This window comes from Scomber scombrus, chromosome 9, assembly GCF_963691925.1.
Source record: "Scomber scombrus chromosome 9, fScoSco1.1, whole genome shotgun sequence".
Classification (NCBI taxonomy): domain Eukaryota; kingdom Metazoa; phylum Chordata; class Actinopteri; order Scombriformes; family Scombridae; genus Scomber; species Scomber scombrus.
Genome location: NC_084978.1, coordinates 17,365,381 through 17,383,599, shown reverse-complemented (window position 1 = coordinate 17,383,599; position 18,219 = coordinate 17,365,381). Strand labels below are relative to the sequence as shown.

At 40.0% G+C, this 18,219-nt stretch overlaps 5 protein-coding genes across 6 annotated transcripts in view; all 5 read left to right on the top strand.

The window, feature by feature from the left end:
• The window catches only part of LOC133985674 (protocadherin gamma-A12-like), a 211,230-nt gene that overhangs the window by 27,850 nt on the left and 165,161 nt on the right, over positions 1-18,219 (top strand). The window lies entirely within an intron of this gene.
• On the top strand, positions 3,676-6,081 carry LOC133986334 (protocadherin gamma-A2-like). Its single transcript, XM_062426162.1, has one exon. It carries the CDS (start codon positions 3,676-3,678, stop codon positions 6,079-6,081), a length of 2,406 nt encoding a protein of 801 aa, XP_062282146.1.
• On the top strand, positions 7,374-9,818 carry LOC133986046 (protocadherin gamma-A2-like). Its single transcript, XM_062425820.1, has one exon. It carries the CDS (start codon positions 7,374-7,376, stop codon positions 9,816-9,818), a length of 2,445 nt encoding a protein of 814 aa, XP_062281804.1.
• On the top strand, positions 11,170-13,533 carry LOC133986333 (protocadherin beta-16-like). The gene is made up of 2 exons (XM_062426161.1): positions 11,170-11,453; positions 12,747-13,533. Exons 1-2 carry the CDS (start codon positions 11,170-11,172, stop codon positions 13,531-13,533), a joined length of 1,071 nt encoding a protein of 356 aa, XP_062282145.1.
• Positions 15,507-17,975, top strand: LOC133986332 (protocadherin beta-16-like). The gene is made up of 2 exons (XM_062426160.1): positions 15,507-15,897; positions 17,191-17,975. Exons 1-2 carry the CDS (start codon positions 15,507-15,509, stop codon positions 17,973-17,975), a joined length of 1,176 nt encoding a protein of 391 aa, XP_062282144.1.

Here is an 18,219-nt window from a genome sequence, read left to right as displayed (position 1 = left end):
TAGTAGTGTGTTCACTACCTTCTTTTGCATGACTTTGTTTTCCTATGCAATTATCTCAGGTGTGCATTAGACAGTTTACTTTACTGTAAAGCTGTGATAGAGTATATTAAAAAAAAAAAAAAAATCATCCAAGTTTGTACTTGTATTAGGCAGTGTCTCACGTGTAATAACGTTAGAAGGGAGTGAAAATTCAGTTTGAAATTCTACATTTTATTCCCAAAGCTGTTAGTTTAATGTTTATCAGTCAACAAGTATTTTAAACTTACTGTTTAACAAAACTCAAATGAACACCCTCTAGGCCAGGGGTGTCAAACATGCGGCCTGTGGGCCAGAACTGGCCCGCCGAGGGGTCCAATCTGGCCCATGTTCCTTCCTGTCCTCTTTTCCTTCCTTCTTTCCTTCCTCACTTTCTTCCTCCCTTCCTTTCTTCCCTCTCTCTTTCCTATCTTCTTTTCCTTTCTTCCGTCCTTCCTTCCTTCCGTTTGTCCGTCCTTCCTGCCTTCCTTCCTTCCTTGTTTCTTTTCTTATTATCCTTTCTTCCGTCCTTCATTCATTCCTTCCTTTTTCCTCACTGTCTTCTTTTTCTTTCTTCTTTCCTTCCTTCCTTCCTTCCTTCCATCTGTCCGTCCTCCCTTTCTTCCTCCCTCCCTTTCTTCCATCTTTCCTTCTTGCCTTTTTTTCCTTACTTCCTTCCTTCCTGTATTCTGTATTCAAAACTTGTAAGCAGTTCCACTTTTCACAGTTTATTTTCCATAATTTGAAATATTCTGAATGATATATAACAGTAATATTTCAAATTGATTTATTCTATTGTACCATGTGAAAGTATCAGACAACAATAGATTTCAGTTTTTGGCATATAACAGGTGAATATCTGTGGTGATGAAAGGATTATTCTTTTTAAAATGTTCAGCTTTTTCAGTGATATATCTGAGCTCTACAGTACTACAAATACTGATATTAAGAACCAAAATAATGGAAATAGTAATACTCTTTCTGTCTTTCTTTTTTTATTTCTGTCTTTCTTTCTGTCTTTCTTTCTCACTTACACTTACACTCATCCATCAAGAGACACAACTTTACAAAAGACAACATGAGGGTACAAAAGCAAAGCATTTCAAGTATTGAAAAGTACCTTATTTGGAGCTGCATTTATCTCAGTGGTTAGAGCCTTACACCTCAGTTACATGATGTTTTGTATGTGTGTTTCTGTGTCACTGTGTGTATTCTTGTCTTCTATGAAATGTGTCATATTAGTGAAGCAGAGAGGTTATGTCATCAAAAGAGTCCCTATGTGAATTCATGTGTCTTCTTGATGTAGCTGCAGGCCCATTGTGCTCCTAATTTCAGCTATGGTAGGAAGAACAATTATCTGGGTCACAACAACACACAGTATGAAGCAGTGTGGTCGACAGTATTGCAGAATGCTTAAAAAAGTGTGTTGATTTAACAGCATGACTGATTTTAATTAACAGAAGCATCAGAGTTTTCTGTGTTTTTGCATACTGTGGATGGATATGTTCTGTTTTCTAGACACATCTTATGCAGGGGCGGGGATTAAATGTTGGGAAACCACTGAGACATTATCTATGTAAATCTAGGCATGGGCATTTTTAGAAACACCTTTAAGCTGCACGTAAAGACACATACACAAAGTAACTTTTGCTGGGTAACAATGTGTAGACATTGATTGCTTTTTTTTGTCCTACTATCTATATACTATACTATACTATACTATACTATACTATACTATACTATACTATACTATACTATACTATACTATACTATACTATACTATACTATCACCCAAGTAGCTGGTTCTTGCATAGCATTGTACTTTGCTTGCAATGTAATAAACTTATTGAATATGAAAGTTGATTTCACATGAGTTGCTATGTCATTCTTATGACAGAGAAAACTAATGACATCGCATGACAAAGGATGATAAGTTACGCTGGTTAAAAAATAAGGGAAACATACAAACATGAACATGAATTGCTAGACATAGTTTGACTCTGTCATTCTTTTTACAGCCACTGAAATTCTACCACAGCACTTTGTCCATGTTTATTTCAGATAGAGTATTAACTCAGTGTATGATGTTATTTTCACAATTCCACCATGGACATTAATGTAATGTGACAATATCTGATCGATGTTATCATCAATTACTGTTCTATCATCAGGATTCACACTAAATGTTTTCTTTTTGTCCTTTCTTTTCTCGGTGCACTCCTTGAATGAAACTTCCATTTCGGTCTGACAGGTAAGATATTTATCATTGTAATTTCTCACACAATACACTACATTTTATTACTCTCTTATGCATCACAGTCACATCTACACCATACTCATCCCCCACAGTCAGTATGAAAAAGTGTTCACCCAGAATGTGCTTCTATCGGTTTTCTTTATCTTTTATTTAATCTCTTTTTCATCATACACAAACAAACCTAATTTTTTGAATGTTTATAAAACACATATATTTTAAAAGTCATATTCATTTAAGACTGACATATCTGTAGTGTAACACAGGGAGCGTCTTTGCTCTTATTGCTGTGTGCAATATTACCTTAAGCTTGAAAGTATATGAATATTAATAATCCTGGCTGCTGCTGTGCAGTCATTGCCTGAATAATGCACAATCACGATGTGCAAAATGTTAAGGTTTGCGGCATTATATGCTAATAATGTGTATGAAAAGGGGACAGTGTTAGGCACAGTCCTGCCCGGCATTCCTGTCTGTGCAGGCACAATGTAAGAAATATACTGCAGTGAGATTTGTCAGTGTACTTTAATGCTTGTCTGTGAGTGTTGCAGTCATTTCACAGGGGATGTAAATTCCACTGCTCAAATGTAGGTCACTGGACTTATTAGTCACGTTGGATCAGGAGAGGAGAGCTTATTTATTTATCTATCCATCTATCCATCCATCTATCTATATTATTACATAGCATAACAATTTTAGATATGCCTGTCTGTTTATTTATCTGTCTATCGACAGAGGATACAGTTTGACTGTCTCTGTGTGTATATGTCCATGATTGTTTGAATGCACTGTTAAAAAAATACACAATTTCTCTCTCTCATTTGAGAGTTTTGGGCTGTTACATTTAAAATGACCTGAAAGGAAGATGTGATTACAGGGGACCACTTCAAAATACAATACACAATATTCCCAGGTTTACCTAGTTGAAATCCCAGTCAATTGGCCAGTTTACTGAAAAATCTGACACTGAGAAAGCATATTGGTTATATGATTCAATAATTTGATTAATATCCGTTCTGGAAATAGTGGCATTTTAAAAAGACTTTGATTCTTATCTTCATTGTGATTTTGTAGATGCGTAACATCAAAGGTTTGGATTCAGGAGACAAGACAGATCAGACAGTGAAGCACTGGTCTGCACATACCTGGTGTTGTTTTACTTATTCACTGTTGGTGGAGCTGTTGCCTAAGCAGACTACTTGTATAACATCGGCCTTATTACTGAGACCAAGTCACCACCCCTCTTCGAAAGGAATAGACGATGGTTTTGTGTATATATCCGCTGAGAGACGCTGATGTAGATAGTGTCATTGTTTGGATTAGATTGATGTCTATACAAAATATACGCTGCATATTGTGAGCAAGATTCGGCGTCTCCCTGCTCATACGGATTAACGTGGGCAGATATGGATACACTGAAGAGCAATGGTACATCATGGGATTGGAGAGTCTCCATTTTTCTTTTCTGCGTTGTTGCTGCTGTCAGCGGACAAATTCGTTATTCTATACCAGAGGAGATGAGGAAAGGGCTGTTTGTCGGAGACGTTGCGAAAGACCTGGGCTTGGATGTTAAAAGGTTGGTTTCTGGTCGGGCTCGACTCGCTATAGATGACGATAACCAATATGTCGCGTTGAACCAGAACAAAGGACATATCGTTGTCAATGAAAGAATTGACAGAGAACAATTATGCGCCAAGAAATCTCCGTGTAGCTTTAGTCTAGAAATCGTCCTGGAAGATCCACTCGAATTATTTTCCATCACCATTGAAATTCAAGATGTAAATGATCATGCTCCTGCTTTTCCCAAAAAGGAAATTAATTTGGAAATAAGCGAATCGACGCCTACAGGTACTGTATTCTTGCTTGATAACGCAGTTGATAATGACGTAGGAATAAACTCACTGCAGAGTTACTCTTTAAAAGCGAACGAGCATTTTGTTCTCAAACAACTTGCTCGGGTAGATGGGAGTAAATATGCTGAAATGATACTACAGAGTGGTTTGGACCGCGAGAAGCAAATCGAGCATACCCTCATATTAACAGCTGTGGATGGTGGCGAGCCGCAGAGGTCTGGGACAGTAAGGATACATGTATCTGTTCTGGACGCAAACGACAACGCACCCGTTTTTACACAGTCCTTGTACAAAGTATCAGTGTTGGAAAATGCTATGCACGGCACAGTTATTGCTAAAGTGAGTGCCATAGATGCGGACCAAGGTTACAATGGTAACGTCACATATTCGTTCACACATCTAGAGGAGGACTCATCCTGTCCTTTTAAAATCAATCCTTACACGGGAGAAGTTAAACTCACCGGTGATATTGATTATGAGGTATTAGCAAATTACGAAATAAATCTTAAAGCAAAAGATCCATGGGGTGTAGTGGGCGCCAGCAAATTAATAATCGAGATAGCAGATGTGAATGATAACAGTCCAGTTACCACAATGGCCTCTTATTCGGGTAAAATTTCAGAGGATTCTACTCCTGGCACAGTTGTGGCGTTGATTAGTGTCCAGGATAAAGATTCCGGTAAAAACGGACAGGTTAATTTAAATATAGAAGAAAATCTCCCGTTCAAAATCAAAACGTCTCTGAGAAACTATTACGCACTGGTCACGGAGCAAAGTCTCGACCGAGAAAAGCGTTCCAAGTACAACATCACTCTCACTGCCACAGATGAGGGCTTGCCTGCCTTATCAAGCAGGAAAACAGTCGTTTTAGACGTCACTGATATTAATGACAATGCACCAGCATTTAGCCAAAGCGTTTACACCACTCAGGTGATGGAAAACAATTCACCTGGTGTCGAAATGTTGCAGATCCGCGCTACTGATCCAGATCAGGGTCAGAATGCACGCATATCATATCTTCTTATTGACGAAGAGGTTAATGGAAATCCAGTGTCCACATATTTTTCTATTAACACGGAGAGTGGAGTTATTCAATCTTTGCGTTCACTTGACTATGAGCAAGTCAAAGAGTACACAATTCAAGTTAAAGCGCAAGATGGAGGCTCACCACCACTAAGTAGTAACGCTACAGTTATCGTACATGTCCAAGACCAGAACGACAACCCCCCTCAGGTTCTGTACCCGGTCCAGACCGGTGGCCCTTTAGTGGCTGAAATGGTTCCTCGTTCAGCAGAAGTGGGCTATCTGGTGACTAAAGTGGTGGCTGTGGATGTGGACTCTGGACAGAATGCCTGGCTCTCCTATAAACTGCAGAAAGCCACAGACAGGGCGCTGTTTGAAGTGGGCTTACAGAATGGAGAAATAAGAACTATCCGCCAGGTGACTGATAAAGATGCTGTGAAACAAAGACTGACTGTTATAGTGAAGGACAACGGGCAGCCCTCTCGTTCAGCTACAGTCATTGTTAACGTGGCGGTGGCGGACAGCTTCCCTGAAGTGCTTTCAGAGTTCACTGACTTTACACACGACAAGGAGTACAATGACAACCTGACTTTTTACTTAGTGTTGGCTCTGGCTGTAGTTTCCTTCCTCTTCATCACGTGTTTAGTGGTTATTATATCAGTGAAAATCTACAGATGGAGACAGTCTCGCATCCTGTATCACTCCAATCTCCCTGTGATTCCATATTATCCACCACGTTACTCAGACACTTTGGGGACAGGGACTCTCCAACACGTGTACAATTACGAGGTGTGCAGGACGACTGACTCCAGAAAGAGTGACATCAAGTATATGCAACCGATGAGTCAAAGTTTGGTTAGTGTGGATGATGCTGAAACCCTGCAGAATGGAGAACAGTCATCAGCTGTATCTCGGATGTCTACTCTGGTAAGTTGATCTGTGAACATAATAATTTGTTGGCAGAAAGAACATTTTCATATGCTTGTATTTTGTATGCTGTTACTGTCCATGGTGCTGAAGTGCTGAACTGAGACTTAGTTGTTTAGTTGTTGAAAGGTTGGACTGACTTTGAAGAGTTTGCATCAGTTCGGTGAATACTACTACTGCTTATAATATTAATAATACTACTACTACTACTACTACTACTACTACTACTACTACTACTACTACTACTACTACTACTACTACTACTACTACTACTACTACTAATAATAATAATCATAATAATCATAATAATCATAATCATCATATCATAATAATCATAATAATAATAAATGAAGTCATTACTCGCCAAATTTTTTTAAATGAAATATTAAAGTAACTTTGAAGCATCAAGTACACATTTGGTTAGTATCTCATTCATTTTTATTTCCACTTTTTTGCTTTCAGTACACAGTTTATGGGGCAGCAAAGTCTTTATTTTTATATGTTTATTCTTATAAATACACTGCAGTGCTTTGATTAGATTTTTAATGAGACAGCATTCCCCTTAGGGAATTTATCACGCTCATTCCAGTGTCTTATTATGACATGAAATATTCAATATAAAAATCGAATCTATCTACAGCAACTATAGATGCTTCCTGGCAGTGAAACAGAGCCTATTAGCTATGATGGTTCTTTTTTTTTTCTGTCAAGGATCAAAATGAGAACACAAAGTATTTCAATGAATAAATACGCAATTACTATAGAGCAGTGGTCTCCAACCCTGCTCCTGGAGAGCTACTGCCCTGCATGTTTTAGGTATCTCCCCACTCAAACACACATGATTCTAATAATGAACTTGTTATCAAGCCCATTGACAAGTTTCAGCTGCATGATAACGAGTTCATTATTAGAATCAGGTGTGTTTGAGTGGGGAGATACCTAAAACATGCAGGGCAGTAGCTCTCCAGGAGCAGGGTTGGAGACCACCGCTATAGAGTCTTATCTTAAGTAAATAGCCCACAGATTGTCTGGTTATACCAGTTCCATATTTTAGCCTCAAAGTGACGCTGTTGCCCGATAAGTCAAGCCTGCCGTGCATTGTGAGGCAGTGCTGTTCTCTCCCCTATCACTGCGTTTTACAAGAGGAACGGATCTGTGTTACATATGAGCTTGAGTTCAACGAATACACAGTCGATTTACAATATAACGCTAATCTAAATTGACCGGAAGGTATGCGTGTTTCTCTCTGATTTGAAATCTTCATCAGACAGATCTGTTTGCCCGAATACCCTTGTTTTCACATGGCATTTAAAGAACATCATCGAGACAGAGGAGTGCAATGGCGGCGGGGAGTGGACCTATTTATTTTACTAAATATTATTCTTAATCAAGCAGAGGCACAGATCCGATATTCAATCCCAGAGGAGATGAAAAAAGGGTCCCTTCTCGGTAACGTCGCACAAGATCTTGGTTTGGATCTAAAAAGGCTCCGTTCTGGTCGGGCCCGTATCGTGACCGGAGAAAACATCCAGTTCACTGAGCTGAAGACAGACAAAGGGACTTTAGTCGTGAATGAGAGAATAGACCGAGAGCAGCTTTGTGGGGACCTGACACCGTGTAGCTTTACTTTTGAAATGTTATTGGAAAACCCGATGGAGTTACACACTGTGACTATAGAAGTATTGGACGTAAACGACAACGCTCCCACTTTTCAAAACAGTCACCTGGAATTTGAAATAAGCGAATCAGCTGTGCTTAGTTCCCGTTTTGTTTTAGAGAGTGCGGATGATGCCGATGTTGGCGAAAACGGTCTGCAGAATTACATTTTGACACCGAACGACAATTTTGTTTTGAAACAACACGTCAATCCGGATGGCAGTAAATATGCTGAGATGGTGCTTCAAAAACCCTTAGACAGAGAAGAACAGCCACGCCTGTCATTAAAGCTGGTAGCTGTGGACGGCGGAAATCCGCAAAGATCTGGTACAGTAAACATAGATGTCAATATTCTCGATGCAAATGACAATGCTCCGGTCTTTAATCAGTCAGTATATAAGGCAATAGTGACTGAAAATGCGCCTAAAGGCACTCATGTTGTTACTGTGAACGCTAGCGACATAGATAGCGGTTCAAACGGACAAGTTACATATTTCTTGTCAAAATCAAAAGCAGGAATAGCTGATTTGTTCGATATAGATGAGACTACTGGGAAAATATACGTGTCAAGAGAAATAGATTTTGAAAAAGACAAAAAAATTGAGTTTAGAGTTGAAGCTAAAGATCAAGGCGGTCTGACAGATTCTAGCAAAATTGAAATTGAAGTAATTGATGTAAATGATAATACTCCAGTCATTAATGTCATGTCATTCACTAGTCCTTTGTCAGAAGACTCCCCTCCTGGCACCACTATTGGCATAATTAATGTTAAAGACCTTGATTCGGGTGAAAATGGACAAGTACGGTGCACGATCGAAGGCAGTGTGCCGTTTAAAATCAAATCCAATGTAAGAAATTATTATACATTGATGACTGATGCTGCATTAGATCGTGAAAATCTGTCTGAATGTAACATCACTGTTGTTGCCTCGGACGGAGGATCACCTCCCCTCTTAAGTAAAAGAACATTTTATCTGAAGGTCTCAGATGTAAATGATAATGCTCCAGTGTTTCCACGAGTCTTTTACAGTGCGTTCATCCCAGAGAACAACTCTCCGGGTGTCTCTGTACTAAGTATTAATGCGAAAGACCCAGATGAAAACCAGAACGCACGTGTCTCCTATATTTTGGAAGAGTGTGAGATCGGTGGCTCTCCAGTCTCTGAATATGTTTCTGTTAATGCAGAAAGCGGAATGATTCATGCAGTTCGCTCATACGACTATGAGCAGATCAAAGAACTCGTGTTCGTCGTCAAAGCTCAGGATGGAGGCTCTCCTCCACTCAGTAGTAACGTGAGCGTGAAAATAATGATCCAAGACCAGAACGACAACCCACCTCAGGTTCTGTATCCAGTCCAGACTGGTGGTTCTCTGGTGGCTGAAATGGTTCCTCGTTCAGTAGATGTGGGCTATCTGGTGACTAAAGTGGTGGCTGTGGATGTGGACTCTGGACAGAATGCCTGGCTCTCCTATAAACTGCAGAAAGCCACAGACAGGGCGCTGTTTGAAGTGGGCTTACAGAATGGAGAAATAAGAACTATCCGCCAGGTGACTGATAAAGATGCTGTGAAACAAAGACTGACTGTTATAGTGGAGGACAACGGGCAGCCCTCTCGTTCAGCTACAGTCATTGTTAACGTGGCGGTGGCGGACAGCTTCCCTGAAGTGCTGTCAGAGTTCACTGACTTTACACACGACAAGGAGTACAATGACAACCTGACTTTTTACTTAGTGTTGGCTCTGGCTGTAGTTTCCTTCCTCTTCATCACGTGTTTGGTGGTTATTATATCAGTGAAAATCTACAGATGGAGACAGTCTCGCATCCTGTATCACTCCAATCTCCCTGTGATTCCATATTATCCACCACGTTACTCAGACACTTTGGGGACAGGGACTCTCCAACACGTGTACAATTACGAGGTGTGCAGGACGACTGACTCCAGAAAGAGTGACTGTAAGTTCGGCAGAGCTGGTAGTCAAAACGTGCTGATAATGGACCCCAGTTCTACAGGGACGATGCAGCGGATACAGAGTGAAAAGAGCATCCTGGATGAACCAGACTCTCCTCTAGAGGTGAGTTTAATAATTTAGCTTCATAATAGTGCCCCCTTCTTGCTTATTTTTTAGTTGCATCGATTAAACACTTACATTTTATGCAACTATTTTCAGCACCATGGACAGCATCTCTCTTAGCACAATTTCATAGAAATGCTGGTTCTGTTTATGTCATCATAGATGCAGCATTGCAAAGCACACGCTCCTGAACGAATTGTGTCATATGTCGTCTTTTTATGTTGCTGACTTGCGTCTTTAAGAATGTAATGCTGTATTAATAATGGCAAAACTGAACGTTTCTGCGCCATGATTATTGCAAAAGTTGTTTTTTTGTTTGTTTTGTTTATAACTTTGTTGTTTATACACCATTGAAGGGTGCCGCAGTTATGATTGAAATTTGGAAACTAAAGGCATCTGGTAAAGGTTGAGTAAGGATTGTAGTTAGGTTTAAGTAATATATACATTAATGCTAAGTGATAGCATAAGTCAAAAGCCATGCCGTCCACACATGTTCTCTTTACAAAAAAGTAAAGTACGCTAGTCGTATTTCTGCATTGGTATCGCATATAAATGTCAGAGGTAAAAATGTTGCATACTCGTGAATTCAACCGAAACGGCTCAATTTCCACGTCCATGTAGAAGGTATGTATCATTATATGACACGTTGTAAGACACGAAATAATTTGATGGATTCTTCTAAAGCGTATTTTTGAATTGAAACATGCATATTTCCATATAATTATGTGCTATATATGGGTCTTTTATTTGTAATCGATGATTTCATTTGTCAGGAAGACCAGCTGCATTGTAGGCAAATTGTTTGCGTTTAAATTTTCTATGATTTTGGACAGCACCTTGTGCCACTTTACTGTGAAGGAGAATTAGTTGAAATACAAATATTCACTTGAAATACATTTTAATTCATAGCTAAATATTTTATTAGATGTTTATTAGATAACGTTGTAAAAACCTGCTCAATTTATCTGTTTGGATGTCAGTGCTGTCATCTTGGGCTCAATTCATGTTCACTTCTCAGACTCTAAGGGACGCTGTTGGCCAGTAAAATAATGTCTATGTTGTGTCGTCATTCAGTCCACTCCACATACAGTGAAGAAGGCTCTCTGTGTTTTATAGAGGTTTAGTGTCTGTAAGAGAAAAGACAGCTTGGAAGATCTATGTGTATACATCTGAGACGTGATTATACAAGATAAGGGGGAGCACAACCATTTTACCATCGCATTTCTTGGATATACACCACCTTTCCCGATTCTTTGTTGCTATCATGGTAACTCGAAGACATCTCACCTACATATGCAAAATATGGCGATTGTTTGGTGGACTGCGACGACAAACAGGACTGCTTATGTTCTTGCTTCTTGTGGTTAACATGGTAGGTGGTCAGATACGTTATTCTATACCAGAGGAGATGAAGAAAGGCTCTGTCATTGGCAATGTAGCACAAGATCTTGGTCTGGATCTGAAAAGGCTCCGCTCTGGGCGGGCCCGTATCGTGACCGGAGAAAACATCCAGTACACCGAGCTGAAGACAGACAAAGGGATTCTAGTCGTGAATGAGAGAATAGACCGAGAGCAGCTTTGTGGGGACGTAACACCGTGCAGCTTCAGCTTTGAGGTGATTTTCGAAAATCCTATGGAATTGCACAGAATTACTATCGAGGTTTTGGATATAAATGATCACGCTCCCGTCTTCCCAAACAAAGATAGAGTTATCAATCTCGAAATAAGCGAATCAGCTGTAGTCGGAGTGCAGTTTCCACTGCAGAGTGCAGAGGATCTAGATGTGGGGCAAAACGCATTACAAGATTATGTTCTATCAACAAACGATAATTTTATATTGAAGCAACATGCAAATCCAGATGGAAGTAAATATGTTGAAATGGTGTTGCAGAAGCCTTTAGACAGAGAACAGCGTCCTAATTTGTCTTTAAAACTAATCGCAGTTGATGGAGGAACACCACAGAGATCCGGTACAGTAAATATAGTTGTAACTGTGTTAGATGCAAATGACAATGCTCCAGTATTTAACCAATCAGTGTATAAAACATCTGTGATGGAAAACACAATGAAAGGTACCAATATCATTACAGTAAATGCCACAGACGCTGATAGTGGGTCATATGGACGCATTACTTACAGCCTGTCTAACATGAAAGGAAGTGCAGCAGATATATTCAGTATTGATGAAAATACTGGCACGATTTATCTGTCTGGTCATACAGATTATGAAAAGGACAGAAAATACGAGGTGAGAGTAGAGGCAAGGGATCAAGGTGGACTAACCGGGACAAGTAAAGTTATATTTGAGGTTGTTGATGTCAATGATAATTCCCCAGTTATAAATATTATGTCATTTTCAAGCCCCTTGTCTGAAGATGCGCGTCCCGGTACAACGATTGCGATTTTAAACGTAAAAGATGCAGATTCTGAACAAAATGGACAAATAAAATGTTCTGTAGATGGAAAACTTCCCTTTAAAATTGAATCATCTTTAACTAACTATTACAATTTGGTCTCAGATCAATATTTTGATAGAGAATCCGTCTCAGAATATAACATAAAAATAACGGCGACAGATTTCGGGTCCCCTCCTCTTTCTACCTCAACAAAATTAACTCTAAAAATCTCTGACGTAAACGACAACGCACCATTATTTGATAAAACGATTTATTCTGCTTACGTCACGGAGAATAATTCCCCTGGAGTTTCAATATTTGCTGTCAGCGCGCGAGACTCTGACTGGAATCAAAACGCCAGAATCTCGTATCTTTTAGAGGAAACACAGGTCAGCGGAAGTCCAGTTTCTACTTATGTGTCATTAAACTCTGAAACTGGAGTTCTTTGCGCGGTTCGCTCCTTTGATTATGAACAAATTAAACAGCTTCAGCTGATAGTCAAAGCTCAGGATGGAGGCTCTCCTCCACTCAGTAGCAATGTGACTGTGAAAATAATGATCCAGGACCAGAACGACAACCCTCCTCAGGTTCTGTACCCAGTCCAGACTGGCGGCTCTCTGGTGGCTGAAATGGTTCCTCGTTCAGCAGATGTGGGCTATCTGGTGACTAAAGTGGTGGCTGTGGATGTGGACTCTGGACAGAATGCCTGGCTCTCCTATAAACTGCAGAAAGCCACAGACAGGGCGCTGTTTGAAGTGGGCTTACAGAATGGAGAAATAAGAACTATCCGCCAGGTGACTGATAAAGATTCTGTGAAACAAAGACTGACTGTTTTAGTTGAGGACAACGGGCAGCCCTCTCGTTCAGCTACAGTCATTGTTAACGTGGCGGTGGCGGACAGCTTCCCTGAAGTGCTGTCAGAGTTCACTGACTTTGCACACGACAAGGAGTACAATGACAACCTGACTTTTTACTTAGTGTTGGCTCTGGCTGTAGTTTCCTTCCTCTTTATCATGTGTTTGGTGGTTATTATATCAGTGAAAATCTACAGATGGAGACAGTCTCGCATCCTGTATCACTCCAATCTCCCTGTGATTCCATATTATCCACCACGTTACTCAGACACTTTGGGGACAGGGACTCTCCAACACGTGTACAATTACGAGGTGTGCAGGACGACTGACTCCAGAAAGAGTGACTGTAAGTTCGGCAGAGCTGGTAGTCAAAACGTGCTGATAATGGACCCCAGTTCTACAGGGACGATGCAGCGGATACAGAGTGAAAAGAGCATCCTGGATGAACCTGACTCTCCTCTAGAGGTGAGTTTAATAATTTAGCTTCGTAATAGTGCCCCCTTAATGCCTACGTTTTTAGTTGCATAGATTAAATCATTTTTAGCACCATGGACAGCATTTCAGTTTCACAACTTCATAGAAATGCTGGTTCTGTTTATGTCATCATATGCAACATTGGAAAGTACATGCTCCTGAACGAATTGTGTTTTTGTGTTTTCGTTTTGTGTTGCTGACTTGCGTCTTTAGGAATGTAATGCTGTGTTTATAATGTTAACATTTTATTGGCCTGATTTACTAAGACCCCAAATAGTGGGTACTAAATTGCGTGCACAGTGCAATAGATTGCGTACGTTTTGCGGGTGATCTACTAAGAATAATTGCGTAAATGAAAACAGGTGTATTAGGGTGGAGACAGCAGTATTTAAATGAGGGTTTTGCATGTCTGAATGGAGAGTTTGGACGAGCAGAAAGCTGCAAGCGCAAAATGAAATGTGATCAGGTTATGGTGGAAGAGGTTAACACATTTATTGAGTTATAAAAAACCCCAAATATTTCCACAAAAACCGACATATGGGAGAGTATTTGTGACAAAGTAAATGCTGTTAGTAAAACCAAAAATATTCCACTCCAAAATATTAACACGGGTGGAAAAACTCCGTCCTGTGCGTATTATGTCATTGTGCCACCGTCTCTTCCTCTCTACAGTAACATAAGTCATCTGTGCGCAGTGAGCAGCCAATTAATACCTGCCCTTCAAAGGTATTATTTATATATGCAGTTTTCGTCAGAAAAATTACCTTCAAATTTGGTAAATCACAATGCGTGTGCTAAATAACATATTTGCATTTTCTCTTCCCTGTATTTTGCACACTGGGGTTTAAACGCACCATATAAAATATTCATTATGGCAAACGTACTAAATGGACAGCGCGTATTATCTTGCACAGTTGTAAGACGCAAACCTCAGTGCACTGCCTTAGTACATCAGCTTGCACATTTTGTGTGGGTGATGTCAAGTCTGCACACGTTTTTACACACGCAGACCTTTAGTAAATCAGGCCTTAAGTGTCTGCGCAATGTTTACTGCTTTTTTAAACTTTGTTTTTTATACATAATTGAAGGATTCTGTAGTTATGGCTGACGTTTGGAAAGTAAAGGCATCTGGTAAAGGTTTAGTAAAGGTTGTAGTCGCGTTAAAATAATATGAATGCTAAATGATAGCATAAGTAAAAAGCCTCACCGTCCACATATGTTCCCTTTAGAATATGGAACGTACACTATCAGCGTTTCTGCACTGGTACCGGAAATACTAATTACTATATTGAAGACGAAGCTGCTTAATTTCTACATCCATGTAGGAAGGACGCATCGTTATATAACAATTTGTAAATTACTAAATGGTTGTATGGATTAAAAAAAAAAGCGTATATTAGAATTGAAACATGGATATTTTCACATAATTCTGGGCTATATGTGTGGTTTTCATTTGCAGTTACTTATTTCATTTTTGTCAGTAAGGCCGGCTGCATTGTACGCGAATTGTTTGAGATTCAGTTTTCTGTTATTTTGGACAGGACGTTTTGCCACTTTGCTGTCAAAAAGATTTTGTTGTATGACACATATTAAGTGGAAATGTGTTTTTTTATTAATTGCTAAATACTTTAATACATGTCTTCCTAATGTGATGATCACAAATTCTAAATATGTGCTCCATTTATCTGAGTGTCAGTGCTGTTATCTTGGCCTCAGTTCATGTTCACTTCTGACTCTAAGGGACGCTGTTGGCCATTAAAATAATTTCTATGTTGTGTCGTCATTCGGTCCACTCCCCATACAAAGAAGACGGCTCTCTGTGTTTTATAGAGGTTTAGTGTCTGTAAGAGAAAATACAGCTTGACAGACCTATGTGTAGATATCTGAGACCTGATATAACAAGATAAGGGGGGGGGGCACAACCATTTTACCATCGCATTTGTCGGATATACGTCATCTTTCCCGATTTTTTTGTTGCCAACATGGTAACTCGAAGACATCTCACCTACATATGCAAAAGATGGCGATTGTTTGGTGGACTGCGACGACAAATAGGACTGCTCATGTTCTTGCTTCTTGTGGTTAACATGGTAGGTGGTCAGATACGTTATTCTATACCAGAGGAGATGAAGAAAGGCTCTGTCATTGGCAATGTAGCACAGGATCTTGGTCTCGATCTGAAAAGGCTCCGCTCTGGGCGGGCCCGTATCGTGACCGGAGAAAACATCCAGTACACCGAGCTGAAGACAGACAAAGGGATTCTAGTCGTGAATGAGAGAATAGACCGAGAGCAGCTTTGTGGGGACGTAACACCGTGCAGCTTCAGCTTTGAGATGATTTTAGAAAATCCTATAGAATTGCACAGAATTACTGTGGAAGTTTTGGATATAAATGATCACGCTCCTGTCTTTCAAGATCAAGCAAAAGCCATCAGCTTCAAAATTAGTGAATCAGCTGTAGTCGGAGTGCAGTTTCCACTGCAGAGTGCAGAGGATCTTGATGTGGGGCAAAACGCATTACAAGATTATATTTTATCACCAAACGATAATTTTATATTGAAGCAACATGCAAATCCAGATGGAAGTAAATATGTTGAAATGGTGTTGCAGAAGCCTTTAGACAGAGAAGAGCGTCCACATTTCTCTTTAAAACTAATCGCAATTGACGGAGGAACACCACAGAGATCCGGTACAGTAAATATAGATGTAACTGTGTTAGATGCAAACGACAATGCTCCAGTATTTGACCAATCAGTGTATAAAGCGTCCGTGATGGAAAACACAATGAAAGGTACCAATATCATTACAGTAAATGCCACAGACGCTGACAGCGGTTTAAATGGACGCATTACTTACAGTCTGTCTAAAATGAAAGGAAGTGCAGCAGATATATTCAGTATTGATGAAAATACTGGCACGATTTATCTGTCTGGTCATACAGATTATGAAAAGGACAGAAAATACGAGGTTAGAGTAGAGGCAAGGGATCATGGTGGTCTAACCGGGACAAGTAAAGTTATATTTGAAATCGGTGATGTCAATGATAATTCCCCAGTTATAAATATTATGTCATTTTCCAGCCCCTTGTCTGAAGATGCGTGTCCAGGCACAACAGTTGCTGTTTTCAACATAAAAGATGCAGATTCTGAAAAAAATGGACAAATAAAATGCTCTGTAGATGGAAAACTTCCCTTTAAAATTGAATCATCGATAACTAACTATTACAATTTGATCTCAGATCAATATTTTGATAGAGAATCCGTCTCAGAATATAACATAACAATAACAGCCACTGATTTCGGGTCCCACCCTCTTTCTACCTCAACAAAATTAACTCTAAAAATCTCTGACGTAAACGACAACGCACCATTATTTGATAAAAAGATTTATTCTGCTTACGTCACAGAGAATAATTCTCCTGGAGTTTCAATATTTGCTGTCAGCGCGCGAGACTCTGACTGGAATCAAAACGCCAGAATCTCGTATCTTTTAGAGGAAACACAGGTCAGCGGAAGTCCAGTTTCTACTTATGTGTCCTTAAACTCTGAAACTGGAGTTCTTTGCGCGGTTCGCTCCTTTGATTATGAACAAATTAAACAGCTTCAGCTGATAGTCAAAGCTCAGGATGGAGGCTCTCCTCCACTCAGTAGCAATGTGACAGTGAAATTAATGATCCAGGATCAGAACGACAACCCCCCTCAGGTTCTGTACCCAGTCCAGACTGGCGGCTCTCTGGTGGCTGAAATGGTTCCTCGTTCAGCAGATGTGGGCTATATGGTGACTAAAGTGGTGGCTGTGGATGTGGACTCTGGACAGAATGCCTGGCTCTCCTATAAACTGCAGAAAGCCACAGACAGGGCACTGTTTGAAGTGGGCTTACAGAATGGAGAAATAAGAACTAACCGCCAGGTGACTGATAAAGATGCTGTGAAACAAAGACTGACTGTTATAGTGGAGGACAACGGGCAGCCCTCTCGTTCAGCTACAGTCATTGTTAACGTGGCGGTGGCGGACAGCTTCCCTGAAGTGCTGTCAGAGTTCATTGACTCTACTCACGACAAGGATTACAATGACAACCTGACTTTTTACTTAGTGTTGGCTCTGGCTGTAGTTTCCTTCCTCTTCATCACGTGTTTAGTGGTTATTATATCAGTGAAAATCTACAGATGGAGACAGTCTCGCATCATGTATCACTCCAATCTCCCTGTGATCCCATATTATCCACCACGTTACTCAGACACTTTGGGTACAGGAACTCTCCAACACGTGTACAATTACGAGGTGTGCAGGACGACTGACTCCAGAAAGAGTGACAGTAAGTTCGGCATAGTTGGTAGTCAAAATGTGTTGATAATGGACCCCAGTTCTACAGGGACGATGCAGCGGATACAGAGTGAAAAGAGCATCCTGGATGAACCTGACTCTCCTCTAGAGGTGAGTTCATTCGTGTAGCTTCATCTCAGTTCCTACATTTCTCTTGCTGTGGTAGGTTACACTGATAGTAAACCGTTGCACCATATACCTTAATATTCAGCACTATGGACATCATCTCACTTTTCATAACTTGATTGGAATGCTGTTTTTGTATTACATATTGTAACCTAGTATTCTCCGTCAATGGTTTTATTATTTCTCATCGTCATATTTTTTTGGTAATGCAGACTTTTTTTTTCTTTCTTTCTTTTCAATATTATAA